The following is a 19,179-nucleotide window of genomic DNA, read 5'->3' on the forward strand; positions in this document are numbered from 1 at the left end:
TCACTTCTTTGGTTAGGTTTATTCCTAGGTATTTTATTCTTTTTGATGCAATTGTGAGTGGAGTTGTTTTCCTGATTTCTCTTTCTATTGGTTCATTGTTAGTGTATAGGAAAGCCACAGATTTTTGTGTGTTAATTTTGTATCCTACAACTTCTCTATATTCCGATATCAGTGAAATTATTCTTACTATATCTTCATGTTTGCATTATCCCAAATCCCAAGTACATTAAGTCTGTGTTAATAAGTACTTATTGGAATGCTGCTTTAATTTAGTCTTGTGCTATTTAAAGATTTTGGTTCTGTGCTTTAAAGATAATCTGTAAATTCTCCTTGATAGCAGAGACAGTTTCTTTTTGTTAAATTCCCAACCATGCCAGTACAGTGCTGTCAACATCTACAGTAAGAAGTGTCACTGCAGGGAGGCCAAGAGTCTGTGTGCCACTTCTTGGGGTCATCTGCATGCAAGCACTCTGGGGAGCTGGAAACTCCATGTACCCTTGGTTAGCTCTTTTTGGTTAGTAATTCTTTTTGCTTGCTCTTTGAGGACTGTATTTCTGTATATTGATTAGAGAGTAACCGTGGGTAAAATTGCAGTATTTCCAGAATATCTCATCTGGCTTTAGTGTATCTGCATATCAATAGGTGTTTCTAAGGGGTGGAGAGAATTAGGTCATTTACATATCAATTGAGAATTCCAAGGGCTTGGGAAGGTTTAGCTTTACCAAAGAGGTTGGGTGGAGGTCTCTTCTGCTGCAGCCTGGTCAAGAGAGAGACAGGATGACTGCTTGTAAGAAATAAATGGGTTTCTTAAATTTTATTTCTCCCTTCTACTGATTTCGGTTTCAACGGTATTTTGCCCTGGGATATTCCCTCCAGAATTACAGTAACACTTATCCCAAATAAAGTAATGTTAAAGATATCATAATAGGCTCTAGGAAGGGGAATAAAATGTTAAACATCCTCTCTCACTGCTAAAACTTTAGCAACAAGCTGGCCCATAATACAGAGCCTCAGCTATAGGATGTGATAACCCTTCATTCATCCACCACTTCTGTCTTTCCAGTTGCTAGGTACGCAACCTGGGCTCTTAAGTTTTAGTACCATTGGAGCTATTGAAATTTCAAAACTTCAGACAGTTGGCTGAAAATAATTTTATTTGAGCACTGTATCTGATTGTGATTAAAAAGCATCTGAATCTTTATGATGTGTCTCTATCTATTAGTATTCCTGAATTTTTCCTTTAATTGCTATAAAAATAAAGCTTGATGTAGTCCAGAGAAAGGGATATTTCCAAGTTTAGTAGAATATATTATATTAATTTCTTTTATGTTTATTGATGTATTCACATATAAATTTGGTTAATGTTAATATACATAATATTGCTTATGTAATTTATAGAAAGTTTTTCCCATTTGTTACATATAACTTCATCTAATCTTGACAACAACATGTAAGATAGTTATTATTCCTACTTTAAGGATGAAAAAACTGATACTCAAAGTGACTATGTAAATTTCTCATGGTCAAGCAGTTGTATAATTGTAGATCTAGATTTTAGTCCTAGTTTTTCTGATCATATCCCGTGTTCTTTTCATGGTCTCTAGCCTGGAGCAAGTAAAGACACAATCAGCTATTAGTGATCAGATGAACTGATTTAGTTTTATTACCTGTTTTGACAAATACCCATTTTGCTAAGTTATTTATTTAATAATTCATTCAACAAACAACCTAAAGACTGCCCTGTGAAAGCTTATGAAAGTACCAAGTTGGTACCTTCCATGAAGTCAGTCAACTACAGTCATAGTCATGAGTAGGTGGTTGTCCTGGATCACAAAGTAGCGTTGCCTAACCCAGATGAGGGGCTCACAAAAGCCTTCTTAGAAGATCTTGTGTCTGAGCTGTGTGATGAAGGATGGAAATTTCAGCATGGCAGTGAGTCAGATGAAAGTGGTTCTAGACAGAGATACAAGTGTGTGTGAAACTCTGAGGTGAGAAGGAAAGCGGCCAGGTTGTGGAACTGTCAACAGGACCAGTATGACTGGAATACAGGAGGCCAAGGAGGAGTACCTGTCGAGATATGTAGGGCCTGATTATGGACTGCTCATTGTGCTGAGAATTTGGGATTTTATACTATAAGTAGGATTATTGAAATAGTTGGGAGTATGTACAAATGATCAGATTTCTGTTTTAGAATAATTTCTCTTGAAACATCTCATAGGCAGGATTTGAGGGGAGCAAGAATGGCAGTCAGTGGGTTATGGCAGTGAGCTCTAGGGACAAGCCACCAGAGACATGGTGGGACCTATTCCTAAGGCCAGGGAACAGAGGAGATTACGATGAGCAGAGACTTCTTTAGAAGATGAACTAGACCTTAAAAGGAAGGAGGAGGGCACTTCATCATTTGTGACTGGAGGAAATGCAGGCAATTGCAAAATTTCTTCACTGAGATGTAAAGAAGATAAAGGGATGGGGGCCTTCTTGTGAAATAGGTACCAAAGGAGCAGGAGATCGTGAGGGGGCTGCTGAGGATTCATTGGGCAGAGAGGCAGAGGCGGCTGCCTGTGGGTTGCGAGTGTTGGCACTTGGCTGCAGCAGCTGAGGGCTATTTTACAACTTATGGATATTGTAAATACACTAAAAAGGTATTAGAAATTTAAAAAATTCTGCTGTATGACTGCTTTGCTAACTAATAACACAAAATCTCTTATGGAGTTCCTCCTATAGATTGCTTCTATGGCAACTGATACAGGTGAAACTGAGAGCTTTGAATCAGACAGAGCCCATTTCAAATCTCTGAGCCTCCATTTTCTTATCTATAAAATCATAAGAATTTCACCAATCTAATTGGTAATCGTTAAAAGAGATAATTAAATCATTTAGCATAATAATTGGCAAATAATAATTGCCTAATAAGCAACAGCCACCACTACTACTACTAACAGCAGCAGCAAACATCAGAGTGTTCAGTACATTTTAGCAGTCCTGGGGTGCATTTTGAAGTTCTATGAGGAATTGAAAATCATACAATTTGGTCATTGTTCCTTCTAATCTCAGGTGACCATGCAACATATGAAGAGCAAGAAGATCCTAGAGTTTGCAGCAAATGCGTGGTTATCTCGAATCCAGGCAAATGGAGATGTTGTCTGTGAGCTTCCTGTAGTAAAAGAAGGACAAGCTATTTTTCCATGTGTGTTGTTATAATAATATAATACATTATAATATTATAAGCTTTGTCTAAGCTTATAATAATAAACTTCCATGTGAATGAATAGGAAACTGCTTTGGAGGAGGGGAAAAATTATGCCATGTGTTATTATAATAATATAATATATAATGATAGATTGTTGAAGATGTTATTAATCTTCAATAGCATATATTGCATACACAATTATTTTATTGTTTCTTAAATTTGCTTCTGAACCACTTAGTTACAGAATATTTTTTCTGCCTCTAAGACAGTTATTTTACCCATTGAGAAGTGACTTTTTCAGTGTCACAGCACAAGTCACTGGTGTATTTGGGATTAAATATAATCTCAAAAATGTTCTTATGGTCCAGCTCTAGTCCCAGGGGCTGAGGCTGTGAGAAAGAAACAATATCAAGTCTGTACCTCATCTGGCTATGCCCAGGTCAGTTGACCACCTCATGTTACTATGTCATTTTTGATTTATTTTCTCTCAAACTTTATGTCATTTAAAATTTTAAGCATCGTGTACAATAAAATTGACACCCTTGCCACTGAAATACTAAGCATGAGATGTATTCCTATATTATATAGAGGAGAACAGCCTTTTTAAAAAAATCTCTTATTTCTCTTTTTGAAAAGCTATAAATCTTCTGGGCATTTGTTCATGGTGTAAGAATTCCCATTTATAATTAAAGCTAATCATTGAAAAGACAATAAATTTCTCAACAAATACAGAAAGTCCAGATTAGAGGAGTTCTCTAATGTTTTTTACTGTAGCCTGACTGATGGATCTGGGTTCTGTTTATGCAAATTCCCAATTAATGGATTTCCTCTTGTTTCTCTCCCCTTTGCTTTGCCAGTAGTGAGATACCATGTTGATATCCATAGTGGGCAATTGAAGCAAGCAGAAACGGAGCCTGAAGTTTCCCTATGTCTCTATGGAGAGAGGGGAGATTCTGGTCTTAGACTGCTGTACAAATCTAACATGCCAGTAAAATTTCAGAGAGGACAGGTGAGTCTGCAAAAACTTTCCCATGTTTTTAGCAATCTCTCTGAAGGTGTCTGTATATGATTGAAGATTGAAAGTTGCTTGACACACCTCCAGTATTCACTTTTAGGATGTCTTTAACATGAGTTTTCCTGACCTGACTTCCCGATGCGCTTTGTTTTAGAAGTTGTACTTCAAAAAGAAAAATGGGACAAGCTGTACTAGCAATGAATAATAAAAAAAAGAAAATGACATTAAAACTAGTGATAGTGTAAGAAAAAGAAGAAAACAAGTTTAGACTATATCTAGAAAAAAAAATATGAACATCTTCTGTCAGGACTGAAAGGTACAAAGCATTATTCTAAAAGGTCAGGTCATAGAAGGGCCATTGTGGTACATTTCACACAATAACACAGTAGCCTTTCTTTAAACCATCTTGAATGGAGCCAACCATATTATTTTCATACCATAAAGCCCTTCACTATTCCCTTTTATCCTTTATATATAAGCATGAGTCTTTCTATACGTATCAGATATTTGAGGAGTTGTAGTAATATGTAATCAACCTAGTTTACTTTTAATAGTATTTATTACATAAAGAAAATATTATTTGGGAGTCTGAAATTAAGAATAGGGATTATGTAACTCAAGGGTATATTTTTAAGAAAAAAGACTCCCAAATCATTAAGATTGACAGTGCAATTTCTTAAACTTTTTTCTAGCTGATGTTAATGAATTATTTTGAAACATCAGAGATCTTAAAACCCACCTCAGCCTTTTATTTGTTATTGCATATTACATAGAAACTTTCATCAGAATGAATAGGAAGCTGCTCTGGATGAGAGAAAAAAACAAACTTATGCCAATTTTTGCCATCACAAGTGAATTATTAATTTTGAATAGGAAGTTTTAGATACCGTGTTATTATTATTATTACATTGAGTGATCAGTGTATCCACTAAAGCCTCCTCCTAGCTTTTCTTTAAGCCCAGACCATCACCCTACCACTTTCTGATACATGCTGAAGGCACCTTCTCCCCTGGCTGCCTACTAGTTGGCCTACCAGCATGCAGTATCATGTGATGTTATATATTAAACTGTCACAAGTTATCTTTGTGACATCTTCTTCAGTTCATCACTGTGCATGGATAGCATTTGCCAGAGAAGAGGGAGGGTGTATTATAGATGAAACTGAATTTAGGTAGGAGGTATAATTGCAGTAAGTGTATAAATAAAAGTAAAAATGTGGGTTTAGTGGTATGTTTTGAAGTTCAGAATCAGAGATATAAAAGTGTTTTTTTTTCCTGGTTTATTTTAGATGTCACATTTTTCTATTATTTTCCTCAATGCATAGAATGTAATGGAAATGCTGAATGATTTCAAAGTTTTGCAGGTGAGAAACTGTGACAGCAATCTTATTTCCAGAGTGATTTCACATCAGCCACAACTCGCATCATTAGCTACTGATTGGGCTCGTTTTTGTCATTTTCTCTGCAGAGTGTCCAAAGGTGTAATCAAAAGGCAGTGACAAACATAATAGGCCAAATTTAATTCTGTCTTCAAAACTAAAGTTTCTTTAAGAAACAAAAAGAAACCAGAAAGCTGACTGAAGCAATGTTTCTAGACCTGGAGGTATTATAGTCTGAATTTGCTCCAGAGCAGAGTGTAAGACAAAGAATAGACTACAGCTAATTGACCTGGGAGGTGATCCCAGTGAATACCTTTAAAGTGAAGGAATGGGGAAAGTAAGGCAGGAAAAGGAAGAAAAGCCAGTATAAGGACATTGATGAACTGGCTAATTAATGAGCTGGGACTCAGGATCCTCAGAGAAATCCTGTGGAACACCCATCAGAATTGTCCCACAAGAGGAGGCCCTCAGGCAGAGAAGCAGTGAGACATAGGGAGTTGAGAAAGAAAGCTGTCAGCATGCCTAAACTGTCTATAAAAGCAGTGGATGAACCCAGAGATGGCTCTGAAGGACAGTGTCAGTGATATCTGCTGTGACAGGTGATTATGTATCATAAAATATCGCTTGTAAATGCACACTGGGAATGCAGGACAGTGACAGTAACTACCCAGGCACACCGGAGAACATGCACAGTCATAATCTGGTTTGCAGAAATACCATTATTGGACTAGTAATGGTTTGGATTTGGCCTAAACAAGAGGAAATTTCTATCAATAGCATGGAACCAACAGTTGACACCCAGGTAGTTTATCTTCAAATACCAAATTGAAATTTAACCTGTTACCACTGAAGGCAGCTCTTAAAGACAACCTACCCCATATAGGAAATACAAGCAATACTGGATTTGCATTTTTACCACAAATTAGGGTAACAGTGGCTAATAGTCAACTGTTATTTCTGAGACTATCTCAGACTTACTTAAATTCATGACCCTTTCCTCAGGTAATTTTAGGATGGTTACTCACCACAACAATTAGGAAGTATGTGTAAAGGATTTCTTTTTATTCCAAACAGTATAGGATTTACTTTAGGTTCTACATCTCTATGGAAATACCAGCGAGTTTTTGATACAACAAAGTGGCTCTATTTAGGAATGAAGATTCCAGGATGCTCTTCCCAAACAACCCAAAAATGTGCTCTGTACATTATATACAGACGGGGGTACAGGAGAGGGTTTGGGAAAGGAAAGAAGGCAGGCAGGAAGGAAGAAAGGGGAGGAAGGGCAAGACTGGGGGGAAAAAAGGAGGGAGGAAGAAGAGAGGAAAGAAAATTTGCTCCTATATGCTTCAGGGTATATCTGCATTCATGGAAACTAAATGTGTTGCCTGTTAGGCCACACAGTTGTCAACCTGACCACCTAATAAACTTTATCACAGGGGCAGGAATCTAAGCAAAGAAAAACCACAACCAAGAAGGTTTTCTATTAATTAGGGTTTGTTTATTTGTTACACTGGATACTACTACAAATGGAGAAAATAAAAGTGCAAGAGAGAGAAAGCAAAGCCAGAAATATATTTAAATAGACAAAAAATATAATTTGCTTACTTTTCTTTCCTTATTACCTGCTTTTGATGCTAACTGTAGCAACAATATCTCTTTAAAGTATTGTGCAGTCCTTGGGCTATTGCCTGCATTTGTCAGATGCTGAACTCAAGTTATCTCTGTGGGGCTTTTCTGTGCACCAGATTGATACATTTCATGTAGAAGCAGTATCGCTTGGAAAACTGCAGAAGGTGCTGTTGCACTGTGAGGCCAGCGACAAATCACAGCACTGGTATTGTGAAAAGGTGGTCGTGAGAGAGCCTGGTTCTGCATCTGAGTCCATCTTCACCTGTGAAAGGTAGTGCTGGATAATGCTGCGTGCATGTGTATGTAATTTACTCAGTATGCCTCATCACATATCACTCGGTTGTTTAAGTAAAGGATCTGTTGCTAGGCATTATAAGGAAATCTTCTCTTGTAACTTTTTATTATTTCAGTGTGCTATATGGCAAAACTTTAATAGTAGAAATTATTATATAAGTTGTGGGAATATTTGTTCAAATATTGGTTTCTTTACATTATTAAAATGATAGTGTTATAACAATTTCATAGAGGAGTTAAGCAAGAAGTTTCAGAGAGAACTCTCAGAGTAGAACCTAAGAAAGACAAAGATTAAAATCTAGGTAACCTGGGCTTTCCATTGAGCCCTGTAGGGTTAAGTAATGGGAACCAGCACCCTCCATTTCTGTTTTATTTTCCACTGACTGTATCTGACACATTACATTATGTAAACTTAACATGTACAAAGCATTGCTTTGCATTGCTTTTATCCAGTTGTAATCTGACTCCCTGTGTAGCTATGGTTATCATAGCACCTAGTGGCAGTACAGTATTGTTGTCTGTGTTCATTGTACTGTGCCTTAGATCACTATGGCTTATTTACTACTCATTACAAGTTTTTACTCTTAACAACATCAAACTTATCTCCCTCTTCTCCATTCCCTGGTAACCATTTTTGGCCTGACCATCCTGCCTTTAGGTTTGAGCCTTGCTCTCTGGATCCTTGCTGGGTTATGCTTTCTCAAGAAAACTCCCAACTTCAGCCAGCTCAGCACTGATACCTACTGTTGCTCGGTTCTCAGTCATAGGGAAGATGATGGGCACAGACCCATGAAAGGGATTGAATGAGAACAGGTCTACACGAAACCCAGTCTAGTGTGGACACGCAGCGAGAAAGCCTAGGCTCTATTTTGAAATTTTGAATCTTGAATATTGAGGACTGCCCTAAAGATTATCCAAATAGACAAAAGGAAATGAAGCAAAAAATACAGGCAAAAACAGGGGCATTGGAAAATAAAGGATATGGATGTGGAGATACCAAAACAATTGCAACTCTACTAAGCAAAAAGTGGAGCCAGAAATTAGTCAATTCAACTAGAAATACTAGACATTTGCCTCTGAATTGCACACACCCAAGGCGTTTGTAGAAGACTTAAGTGAGGGGGCTGAGGGAGCCACAAAGGCTCACCCTCTGTTTTGCCTTTTTAGTCATTAAATTCAGTCATTTCCTTTTTCAAAGTGCCTGTGTAATTCATCCCTTCTTTTCTGTGCTCACCATCTCCACCCTAACTAGTGTCTTTATTTATCAGGTCCAGGTCACTACAGTTGTTCTTTACTTGGCTTCATTCTTCCTTCTGCAGTCTACCCTGCTCACCACTTTTAAGCTAATCATTCTCTGACATACAGCATCATTCTGACTTCAGCTTATCTTTCTTTTTTCCTTGCTCCTTTGCTCTATTTTGAATTTTATGCTTTAGTATTTTATTGTAGTTTTGTCCTAAAACTTTTCAAGAAAAAATGCAAGGGGAAATAGTGTTACTAAAGCAGTATTTTAATTACATCATCCCCACTATTCAAAAATTTTCATTAATCTCCATTGCCTGCCAAAACAAAAACAAAAACAGAAAAAACACTCTTAATAATTTTTAAGGCTTTATACATCTGACTCCATTTCCCCCTCCAATTTGTTTTTAAATTGCCCTCTTGAAAGATCTTGGTGAAGTTGCACCACCTGTCATTACATGAACAAGTTTTGTTCCATTTTGCTTCTGATCTTCAAATGTCCTATTCTTCATGCAGGAGGGCTTTCCTTACTCTACTCTTCCTATCATAATCCTGTCCATCCTGTAAGTTCCCATTCGAATTCTGCTACTAGGATGATCCAGTTTTGTAACTGAAAACAATTTCTCTCTTCTCTCAAAGCTTAATCAGAACTTAGCCTAACACAGACATCCCCATCTGCCTAGTAACAAGTAGGCTGAAGAGCAGTGGGCATCACTTCCCAGCCTGCTCCTACCCATGGCATGCAGGAGTCCTAGGGGCTGAGGGTCAGCTGTATTTTATTCCCCACATCAGAAGATCTAGGGAGTGATTCATGTAGGGTTTTCTTCTTAGGTTCTTAGGTTCTGATATACTTTGTCATATTAATTCAGTTGATTTCTTTTAAATGTGAAATCTCCTGGGAATAATTTAGATTTATTCATCACACTGTTCATGCCTATACATACATACCAAGCCATGCTGCTGCCCCACCATCATTACTCCCACTGTCTCTACCCATCACCTCCTGCTCTATCTTAGTTCACATCTATACTATGCCAACATGGCCTTGTCTAGAAGGAAGGGATATAAGTGAAAGCTTAAATTAGTTTCAGTGTTAATGGAAATGTTAATTACAAAGTATGTTAATCAAACAAAAGTAATACAACAGATATGCAGCATCCTGACTGTCTTGCCAATGGGTTTCAGCCCCAGGCAAGTTCACTATGGATTCAATATGACCAAAGAAATGACAGTAGAACATTCTTGGGGCAAAAGGGTTTATTATCCGGCTTGTTCTCCTGGTGGTAGGTCTAGCACTAGTGTCTCTGCCTCTACCCAGAGCACTGGGCCAAGCTCTGTATATAGTGCAATAATAGCTTATTGCCTAAAGGTGTGGAAGTGGTAGCCTACAATAGGCCACTTACATCATCAGGTGGTTTAAGTTCAGTGAGGATACTGGCCATAGGAACCCCAGCTTCCCCACATTCCACCCCTCCAGAATTCTCACCTTACAATTCACATGCTCTCAATCTTCCGCAATGGTCCCTGTGCAAGAAAGCTGGAGCACTGTAACCAGATTCCACAGCAGCAACAGATGATAACAAAAACTTAGAGATGATAACAAAAATTAAGATACAATAAGATTTTGAACAAAACTTATAATAATCTTCAAGCCAGAGGATGTTCCCAATCCACAAAGGCCTTAGGGGTGATAAGACACATGTTTAAATGACAGCAACATAGGCATATCTTGTCCGTCAGGTAGGATGCATGCAAGAGAGTGGTCCTGTGATAGGACTGTAGCAGAAAGGGGGTCCTTTCCAGGTCTAGTATACCATACTTTTACTCCTTTCTCCATGGGGGTTATTGAAGGGTCTATATATAGTGCTACTGGAGGTGCATGCACCAGCCATAATAATAAAACAAAACTCCCTGGGAAGATGCTCCTACCTTCTGGCTGTTCAGGATATACTACTGTGATCTTTGGGGGCCCCTCTGCTGTTATTCCAGGCATACACAGGAGGCCAGCTTCCAGACCTTGTCCCCAAGGTGCCAGGAGAGCCAGCCATCATTGGTCCATGTGTCAAAAGGTCCAAGGCCATGTCCACTCAATGGAATCTCTGGGGTTCAGTGCAGTGGTGCTGGCAGCAAGATATTATTCTGGTGGCTGAACCTCAGCTTCAGTGATTCTTTCTTGGTTTGTACTTGCAATTGTATAGGGGAGGCAGCAATATGTGTTAACATGTCTATGGGGTTCAGGGCTCCCTTTTGGGGTTTCTCAATGCCATAGCACTGTCCATAAGTGGACTGACCAGCCCTGCGGACTATTGGTATCTGACTGTAGTCTGGATTTTAACAAGCCATTGTACCTCTCTATCATGCCTGATGTGGTAGAATTCTATGGCACATAAAACTTCTATTTGATTCCCAACTGTCACAACCATTCTTGCAGTGCATGTCCAGTAAAATGGGTGCCCTGATCACTCTCAATTACCTGTGGTTGGCCATAGGTGGCAAAGAGACACTCCAGGCCTCTTTTGGTTGTCTGCTGGTCTGTGCAACGGGTAGAAAAAGCAACCAGAAGTCCAATAGCTGTGTCCACACAAGTCATAGCATACTAATATGCTTCTGACACAGGTAGAGGCCCAATATAGTCTATCTGCCACCTGACGAGGGTTATCAGCCCCTTAGCTATTGTCCCATGTTGCTATGGAACTCAGTGTTAAGTCCCTTTTAGAGCATACACCACACTCCTACCAGGCTCTACTAACTTCTTCAGAGGGCAAAGGCAAGCCCCACTGATGGGCCACAGCCCACATTGTCTTTTGCCCTACATGCCATAAATGCTGATGTAACCATTGGGCTATATCAGAGATAGGCTTTCCTTCTAACCAACATATCTGGGCCAATTTATCTGCTTCATCATTTCCTGGGAATGCCAGTGGCAAATGACCTGTCACATGGTATACTGTAATTGTTTTAGCCTGACCACGGGCCCATAAGTCTTGCCACAGTTCTTGCCCCCAAAGGGTTTGGTGACCAACCAGCCGGTTGGCGTGGTACCAGGTTGGTAGCCACAAGGTCAAGACCTGAGAGACAGGCCAGCTATCAGTGCAGACAACTAAAAAGGAGAGGGCTCCTGGCTGATCACAAGCCACATGGCCCCTAACTCTGCCCATTGGCTGCTCTTCCCCTCACCATCTTCCATCCATATTGTCTCAGTCAATATGTAGGGTAGAAAGCTATGGCCCTCCATTTTGGGGGCTACCCACAGCTGGAGCCGTCTATATACCATGCATCTTCAGGAATAGGGGCTCTTCCCTCCCAATAAGATCTCTCTGCTACTAATGGTTCTAAAGTAAATTCTTCCTGCTTTTCACTAGTGTATGTCACCAGTCCCAATAAGCTTTGGAGTTCTTCACTCAAGGGGCTGCTAGAGAGGGCACTATGCTGCTGTAGGTAAGCACCCCCACTTGACCAGTGTGGGCATTTGTGCCACACCACTCCTTGGCTTTTGGGTCCGGTCTCGTATCCACCCCAAGATGGGGATAGGTGGTTATTACCTCTATTGGGGCCATTCCAGTGATGGGTCCTGTAGCCTACAAGGCAGCCAGTTGTTTTTCTATCAAAGTGTATCATACCTCTTTCCCTTTCCAGAATTGTGACCAGAATCCAATAGGTTGGTGAGTTCATTCAAGCTGCCTCCAGAGATCTGCACGTAGTAATAGTTCCTGAAGCAATGGCAGCCAGGGCTCATTCACACTGCTTCCTTCTTACCTGTAGATATGAAGAGATGAGGCAGATCCTACTTCTTAATTCCCAAAGAAGCAGAAGAGTAGTAGCACTACAGGATTGGAATTCAGGCACATCAGATTCCTTTCTACAGCAGAAAAAGACTCAGAGTGACTTCTGTGTGTGCTCTCAGGGCATGTGGAAGAACAGGACTGCTCCCTGTATGGCGGTGTGAGTCTAGAAGGCTGCTCTGAAGGGAAAGGAGACACACAGCTGCAGGCAGGAGCTGGGTGAACCCCTTTTTGGACTGCCTAGTCTCCTCTTACACCTGCTGGGGAGCTGGCCAGATTGGGTACTGGGTATACCCATGGGTACTGAATTTTGGGGTGCAGGCTGCAGAAATACTCAGAAATGATCATAGAGGGGAAAAAGAAGAAAATCTCAGCCTTGCTCCTTGATGCTTCCTCATGGGACAAGACTTTACAGCACAGCTGAACTAGGGCAGAGAGAAGGACCACTGAGTGTTCTTTCCTTTTACCAGTTAAGGGGGGAAAATGCTTAGCTGAAATAGAAAGCACAGCTGGGGAAGAGAATGTGTTTGTGCATCACATATGCCTCCTGGGAGAATTCGCATCTCCTTTTCTTTTCTCTTTTTTCACCCTCTATGAACACCCACATCCTTATGGTTTTATTTTATTTCTATACCTGAAGCTTTTATTTTTCTGCCTTTTGTAAATTTAGTATAGATAGAGTATACACCACTGAATTTCAACCATTACAACATAGGATTTGACTCTTTGTGGGTTGGAGGAAGAAAAATTTGTATTTGAATCAGGCAAACACTCAACTGACTATGAATTGAAGTAAATATTATTTACTATTTGTACTAGTTTCCTATGACTGAAACAATTTACTACAAACAGGGTGACTTAAAACAACAGAAATTTACTCTCTCATAATTTGGAGGCCAAAGTTTGAAATAGAGGTTATCAGCAAGGCTATGCTCCCTCTGAAGCCCCTGGAAGGGGTGAGGGGGGACTTCCCTTGTCATTTCCAGCCTGAATGATATTCTTTGCCTCTTCTCACAATTCTTGTAGTTGGGTGGTTGCCCACAGTCCTCGGAGTTCTGGGTTTGCAGCTGCAGCACTCCAGTATCCGCCTCTGTTGTCGCATGGCTGTTTTGCCTCTTTATGTATGTGTCTCCATGTCACTTCTCTTCTCTCCTTATAAGAAAACTAATCTTTTGACCAGGGCTTATCCTGCTCCAGTGTAACTTCATCTTAATTACATCTGTTAAAGTATCACATTCCAAGGTTCTGAGTGGACATAACTTTTGGGAGGATGCTGTTTAATCCAGTACACAATTTGAGTGGATCCTGCAAGGTGCTAACTACTGCAGGGTTTATTAGCTTTAAATTAGAGTTCTCTGGAATTCTCTGTATGTTACCCAACTTGTTCTGTGTACATATGCATGTATGTGTGTGTATCTTTAATAATGAAATCATTAAAAAGAAGTTAGTATCTTCCTTTTAATAGAAACAATGTCATTTGTGAATACATTTGTTAACCTACTTGACCCAGGAGGGTCTAGATTTTTCAAACAGTTGGTGGCAAATTTCTTCAGCCTGAAGCAAGGAGGGTTAAGAGCCTCTCAGAGTTGCCTTCCATTACTTCTGACAGGTTTGGGAAGTGACATTGACATTAGCTTGTGGGAGCAGGTAATTTGAAATAAAGTCCTACCTTGGGCAATTCTCTAAATAGGAGATTTATGGATACAGGAATTGAAAAGTTAAATACAAATAAAAGATATTTTAAAAAACTAACCTGTCAAGGCAGAGCAACATGACCAACTTTATCCTCTTAAAACCAAATTGTGGTCAGGAGTGACCATAATATTCCCCTAAGGGATGAACACAAGAAGCCACATGGTGTTCCTTAGAGTTGATACTGTAGCTAACACTTAAAAGTGTTGCAGATTTATTTCTATTCAGGATTCTTTATTTTATCTATCTACCTATCTATCTATCTATCTATCAATTTATTTTTTGAGAAAGGTTGAGATCATTTCCTTTGTGTAAAAATGGAAGAAGGAAGGTTGAAAAAAAGGTCTCTGCTATGAATAGAATAGACTATCAGCAAATCTAGGATACTTTTTGAGGGTGGAATGCCAGCTCCTCTACAGGAAGATTTCATAATCTTCAACACCTTCTTCCTAATTATTGAAAGGAGTCTGTTGCTCCATTAAATAATTGTGAGACCTGCAGGAATGTGAGGCAGGCATTTGAGCAGAGAAGGTAAAAAGGCCTTTCTTACACCCTTAGGCTAGCACTCTGGAAACTTTTGTGGCTGAAGCCGGCCTTGGCCACACTCTGGGGCTGTGGCCAGGCCAGGAGCCTGGTAGACATGGTTCTTCTCTGCTCCTGGTCTACCTTCAGCACTCTTCTTAGCTGGTGCTGGTCCCATCTGAGTTCACCTGACTCCTGGTCCTCTCCTGGTGCTTGGAACCTGGTGGGCTCTCACTGGTATACTAGCCGGTGAGTTAACAAAAGGTGTTTCTCCCCTGCCAGGGAGTTTTTCCTGAAGCCCCAGATTGGGCCTACTGTTGCTTCCCTGTATATCTTTAACAAAGCCCATAATGTTTACTCAGCATTTACTATATTCAATGGTTTATATGTATTTATGTCTATCCTAGTTCTCCCAATCTCACAAGACTTTCTTGAAGGTCAGGATGATGTCTTATATTTTTAATTTTAGCCCCTACCATGTTCCCTGGAATAGAATAGGTTAAAATTACATGTGTATTCAGTTGAACTGAAGGGCATGTATTAACCAAGACATCATAAGCCTTAAGGGAAATCACATTAAATGAGAGATCTGGAATTAGAACATGGAATCTAAAAGGTTTAAAATGCCTTAATCTCATAAAGATATATATAAACAAAATTGTCATTTAATACATGTTTTTAAGAATTAATACCAAAGAATTGATTCTTAGAAAAAGTGCAGGGATGGACAGTGACTGTGAAAGGAGATGTGGGGTGGACTTGGTGAAGGGGGGAGCCTAGTAAACATAATGTCCTTCATGTAATTGCAGATTAATGATACCAAAATAAAATTAAAAAAAAAAGAAAAGAAAAGAAAAAGTGCAGGAGTTAATTAAATGTCTAATGTCCCTCTGGTACAGATTTTTGAGCAAGACATGGTTTAATTGTCTCAGGATATCTCAGTCTTGAAAAACTGAAGTTGATGGTTGGTCAGCCACAGTGGGGACTTCTCTGACTTTGCTGTCAGTCAGGGAGTGGGGTGCATCTTCTACGGCTCCATCTCTGTGGTGGCCACAAGCACTGGCAGGGCTGCATCTTGATGTTAGAGATTCTTAAACAGAAGGAAGGCTGATAATCATCTCTCTGCCAGTCCATCATTATTATTCACAAAGTGTTTTCTTTGCTTAACTTCTTTCTGCCAGCTCTGGTGGTTATTCCAAGAAAATCACAAATGAAGGTTCATGTGCTCTTAGAGGTTGTAGTCAAAGATCTTCAGTGTCCACAGGACAAGCTCAGAGTAGAAGAGAGTAGGTGCTCAGAGTAGAAGAGAGTAGGTGCTCAGAAAGTGTGTGCTTAATTGATGGAAAAATCACGAACTGAGTCATATACAGAGCAGGACTGAATGTATCATTTGTGGAGAGGGTCAGGGAAAGAACCAGGGGCAGTCCAGTTTAAACAGCACCCTTCTTTTGCATAGCTACAATTGACAAAGGAAGTTTACACCTGGGCCAGCCAGCTGTGTGTGGAGGTGTTAGTTTGTTAAATTCAGATTTAAATAGAATTTACCCCTTCTTCCTCCCCATCAACCTTTCTAGGCTCTTCTTCCAATTCTTCCCAATGAAATGCATATTGCTCCTTTCCCTAGACATTCCCCAGGGAAGTGAATATCTTCATGTCTTAGCTCATCTTGTTCCTTCCTCTGCTTACTGAAAACTTATCCTTCAAGGCCTATGGTAATGTGCTGTTTGCACAAACACAAACAGGCTTTTTCTGTTTGCACAACCAGGAGTTAATCTTTACTTTTTAAAAAATTCTCCAGTGCTTTACTTAAACTGTATGTGTTACTTAACCATATAATGTCATCCATTGTCATTGTGAAATGTTTGTCTCATGAACTAGATATTAAGTTTCTTAAGGGTAGGGTCTCATACATTTGTTTTTATTGTCTAGCTTAGTTTCTTGCACCAAGTAGGGACTTGGCCGATATTTAAAGTAAGAAAAAAAGGAAGGAAGGAGTAGCAAGATGGGGGAAAGGAGAGTTGGAGGGAGGGACTAATAAAACACAATGGAATCCCGAGCTCGAAGAAACTTTAGAGGTTGCCAAACTTTACAGAGTTCCTTCTCTAACATAAACAGGCTTTCTCTGTTTGCCCAACCAGGAGTTCATCTTCACTTAAAAAAAAATTCTCCAGTGCCTTAACTGCATGTGATACTTACTATATAATGTCATCCACTGTCATTGTCACAATTCTATAATATCCTCAAGTGTGTCACTAAAAATTGTTCATGTATTTGTTTATGTTCAAAATAATTCAACTCACAAAGTTTTATTTTCCCTTTTTGGAAAATAAGGGAATATGATGAATAACATATATAAGAAAGGATGCTGAAATTTTGATAAAGTACAGAAATATAAAATACTATTTTTATAAGAAGAGAATAATAAAAATTATCATGAGACAGTGAGCAATCATTTAACTTGACTGATTTTTTTTTCCTGAAAGAGGCCACTGTTAATCATGTCTTGCTATTCTGAGCATGTGTTTGTGCTGCTGCAGATTTCTGTGCTCTTCTTTGTCAGCTGGAGCCATTCCTTGGTATGAAAGTGACAAGTGGTGATGGTGGGGAACTGACAGAATGAGGTGCAGGAATGAGTCTTGCTCATTTCCTGGGATGGGGGTGGAGACATAGAATCTTCTTACAAGTATTTAGTATTCTGCCATTTTCAATGTGAATGAGTGGTTGCTGTATCTAAAACATATTCCAACAAAATCTAATCTATGTCCTTCTCCACCAAAAATTCTCCATATGTTTTAGGGCAAGATCACTCAAACACATTCTATGGTGGTCTACTTTAATCTTAAAAGACTAGAGAAATTATGTTATTTCTGTATTTATGTTTCCTAGTTAGCCCAGTGAATGGGGTCTCCCTGGTGATCTGGGGGTATTTAGTGTGCTTTGCTAGTGGCTGTATGATATGTGTGGTGTGCTTTTGGGCTAGCAAGCCCCTCCTGTTTGCTTTTTATTCCATTTTTTTAGTATCATCATGCTCCTCTAAGCCATACTGCTCCAGTATTTCCATCTGCTCACTGGCTTTGGGGCAATGTTCATGTCCTAATGCAAAAACATGGTTCACAATTCTCAGTGACTAGCTTTAGCTAGTTCTCTGTTTCTTTTGCAGCACATTCCGTGACAGAAGTTAAAAGATGGGTGTGGACACACGTCTAGGCAGGTAGATAGAGGCTTATATACAAAAGAAAATATGTGCGTGCCGCAAATAATTCTCATCTGGAGCAACTAAAATCTATCCCGTTCTGTTCAGTAGAAATGGTTCATGCCATTTCTAATGGCACTATAAAACTATTTTTTTTAAATCCCATAGAAATTATGGCCACTGAGGGGAATTAAGAATTAATAGTCAAGTGTTTAAAATCTGAATTTATAGCAATCTAGAGGGAATTATTTTTAATCGATACCTAGTACTCAAAAGTCTCTGTGGCTTTTAGTGCCATAGCATTGCTGTAGTACAGTAACTTCTGAAAAAAAAGAGAGAAATCATAGAAGAGACTTTCCATAAATGGACTAACAAAACATAAGACCTAGAGTATGATTCTTAAAATTTCAATTGGTTGGTCAATAAATGCTGGTTTGCTTGCAAGGATGAGAAATTCACTAACACTAATTTTAGGAAGGGCAACTTTGAAGGTAATTCTCAAGGAGCCCATCTTAAGAAATAAAACTAGACATTATAAACTAGAAAACCAGTAGAAAGCCAGTCACTCTCTTTGGATTTTCAAGTTGTCTCGTCATTGAAAATCTCCATTCTTCTCTTTGTAGATCAGCTTCTTCTGGAAGCGTCTTCTCTCCCTTATCTTTGGCTTGCAGCCAGTCTTGGGTTCTAAAGTACCAACTTGCCTTAACAACACAGGTCTGTGAAGCCTGCATGTGCAGTGCCATCTGACCAAGTCTCTGTAACTCTTAGGTCAAAATATTAAGAAAGAGCATCTCACTGATTAAGCATGGGTCAGGTGTCCATCTCTGTGCAGTCAGCTAGGATGAGGCAGATCCTTTGTACAAGCATTACTATCTAAGATGTACCTTTTTATGACACATTTGGAAAGTGGGGGAATGGCAATAACCCAAAATATATTTGCTATAACACCAACTATGTACAAGGTACAATGTTTGGCAATGAAAAAATGCAGAAACTGGTATTTATCGACCATTTAATCACATGTCAGATACCATGATAAATTTACATATATCTAATCCTGTTTCCCTATTGTGTAGGTGCTATTATTACCTATAATTTACAAATGAGGAAATTGAGTCTTAAAAGGATCAAGAACATGGGTCACTAACTGGTGTTTAAGCCAGGCAGCCTGACTCCACATCAAATCCATAGCCTGTTTCCTTAAACATAAAGCTGACCTCCTTTGGTACAGCACATAAAGGA

General features: G+C 39.3%; 1 protein-coding gene across 1 annotated transcript in view; it reads left to right on the forward strand.

Annotated features, from left to right (window-relative positions):
• LOC118908913 (lipoxygenase homology domain-containing protein 1) overlaps positions 1-19,179 on the forward strand; it is a 378,634-nt gene that overhangs the window by 284,978 nt on the left and 74,477 nt on the right. The window contains exons 20-22 of the mRNA XM_036878936.2: positions 3,055-3,187; positions 4,048-4,199; positions 7,329-7,483. Coding sequence (XP_036734831.2) covers positions 3,055-3,187; positions 4,048-4,199; positions 7,329-7,483 — 440 coding nt within the window. The remainder of the gene's footprint in view (positions 1-3,054; positions 3,188-4,047; positions 4,200-7,328; positions 7,484-19,179) is intronic.

Source organism: Manis pentadactyla, chromosome 3, assembly GCF_030020395.1.
Source record: "Manis pentadactyla isolate mManPen7 chromosome 3, mManPen7.hap1, whole genome shotgun sequence".
Classification (NCBI taxonomy): Eukaryota; Metazoa; Chordata; class Mammalia; order Pholidota; family Manidae; genus Manis; species Manis pentadactyla.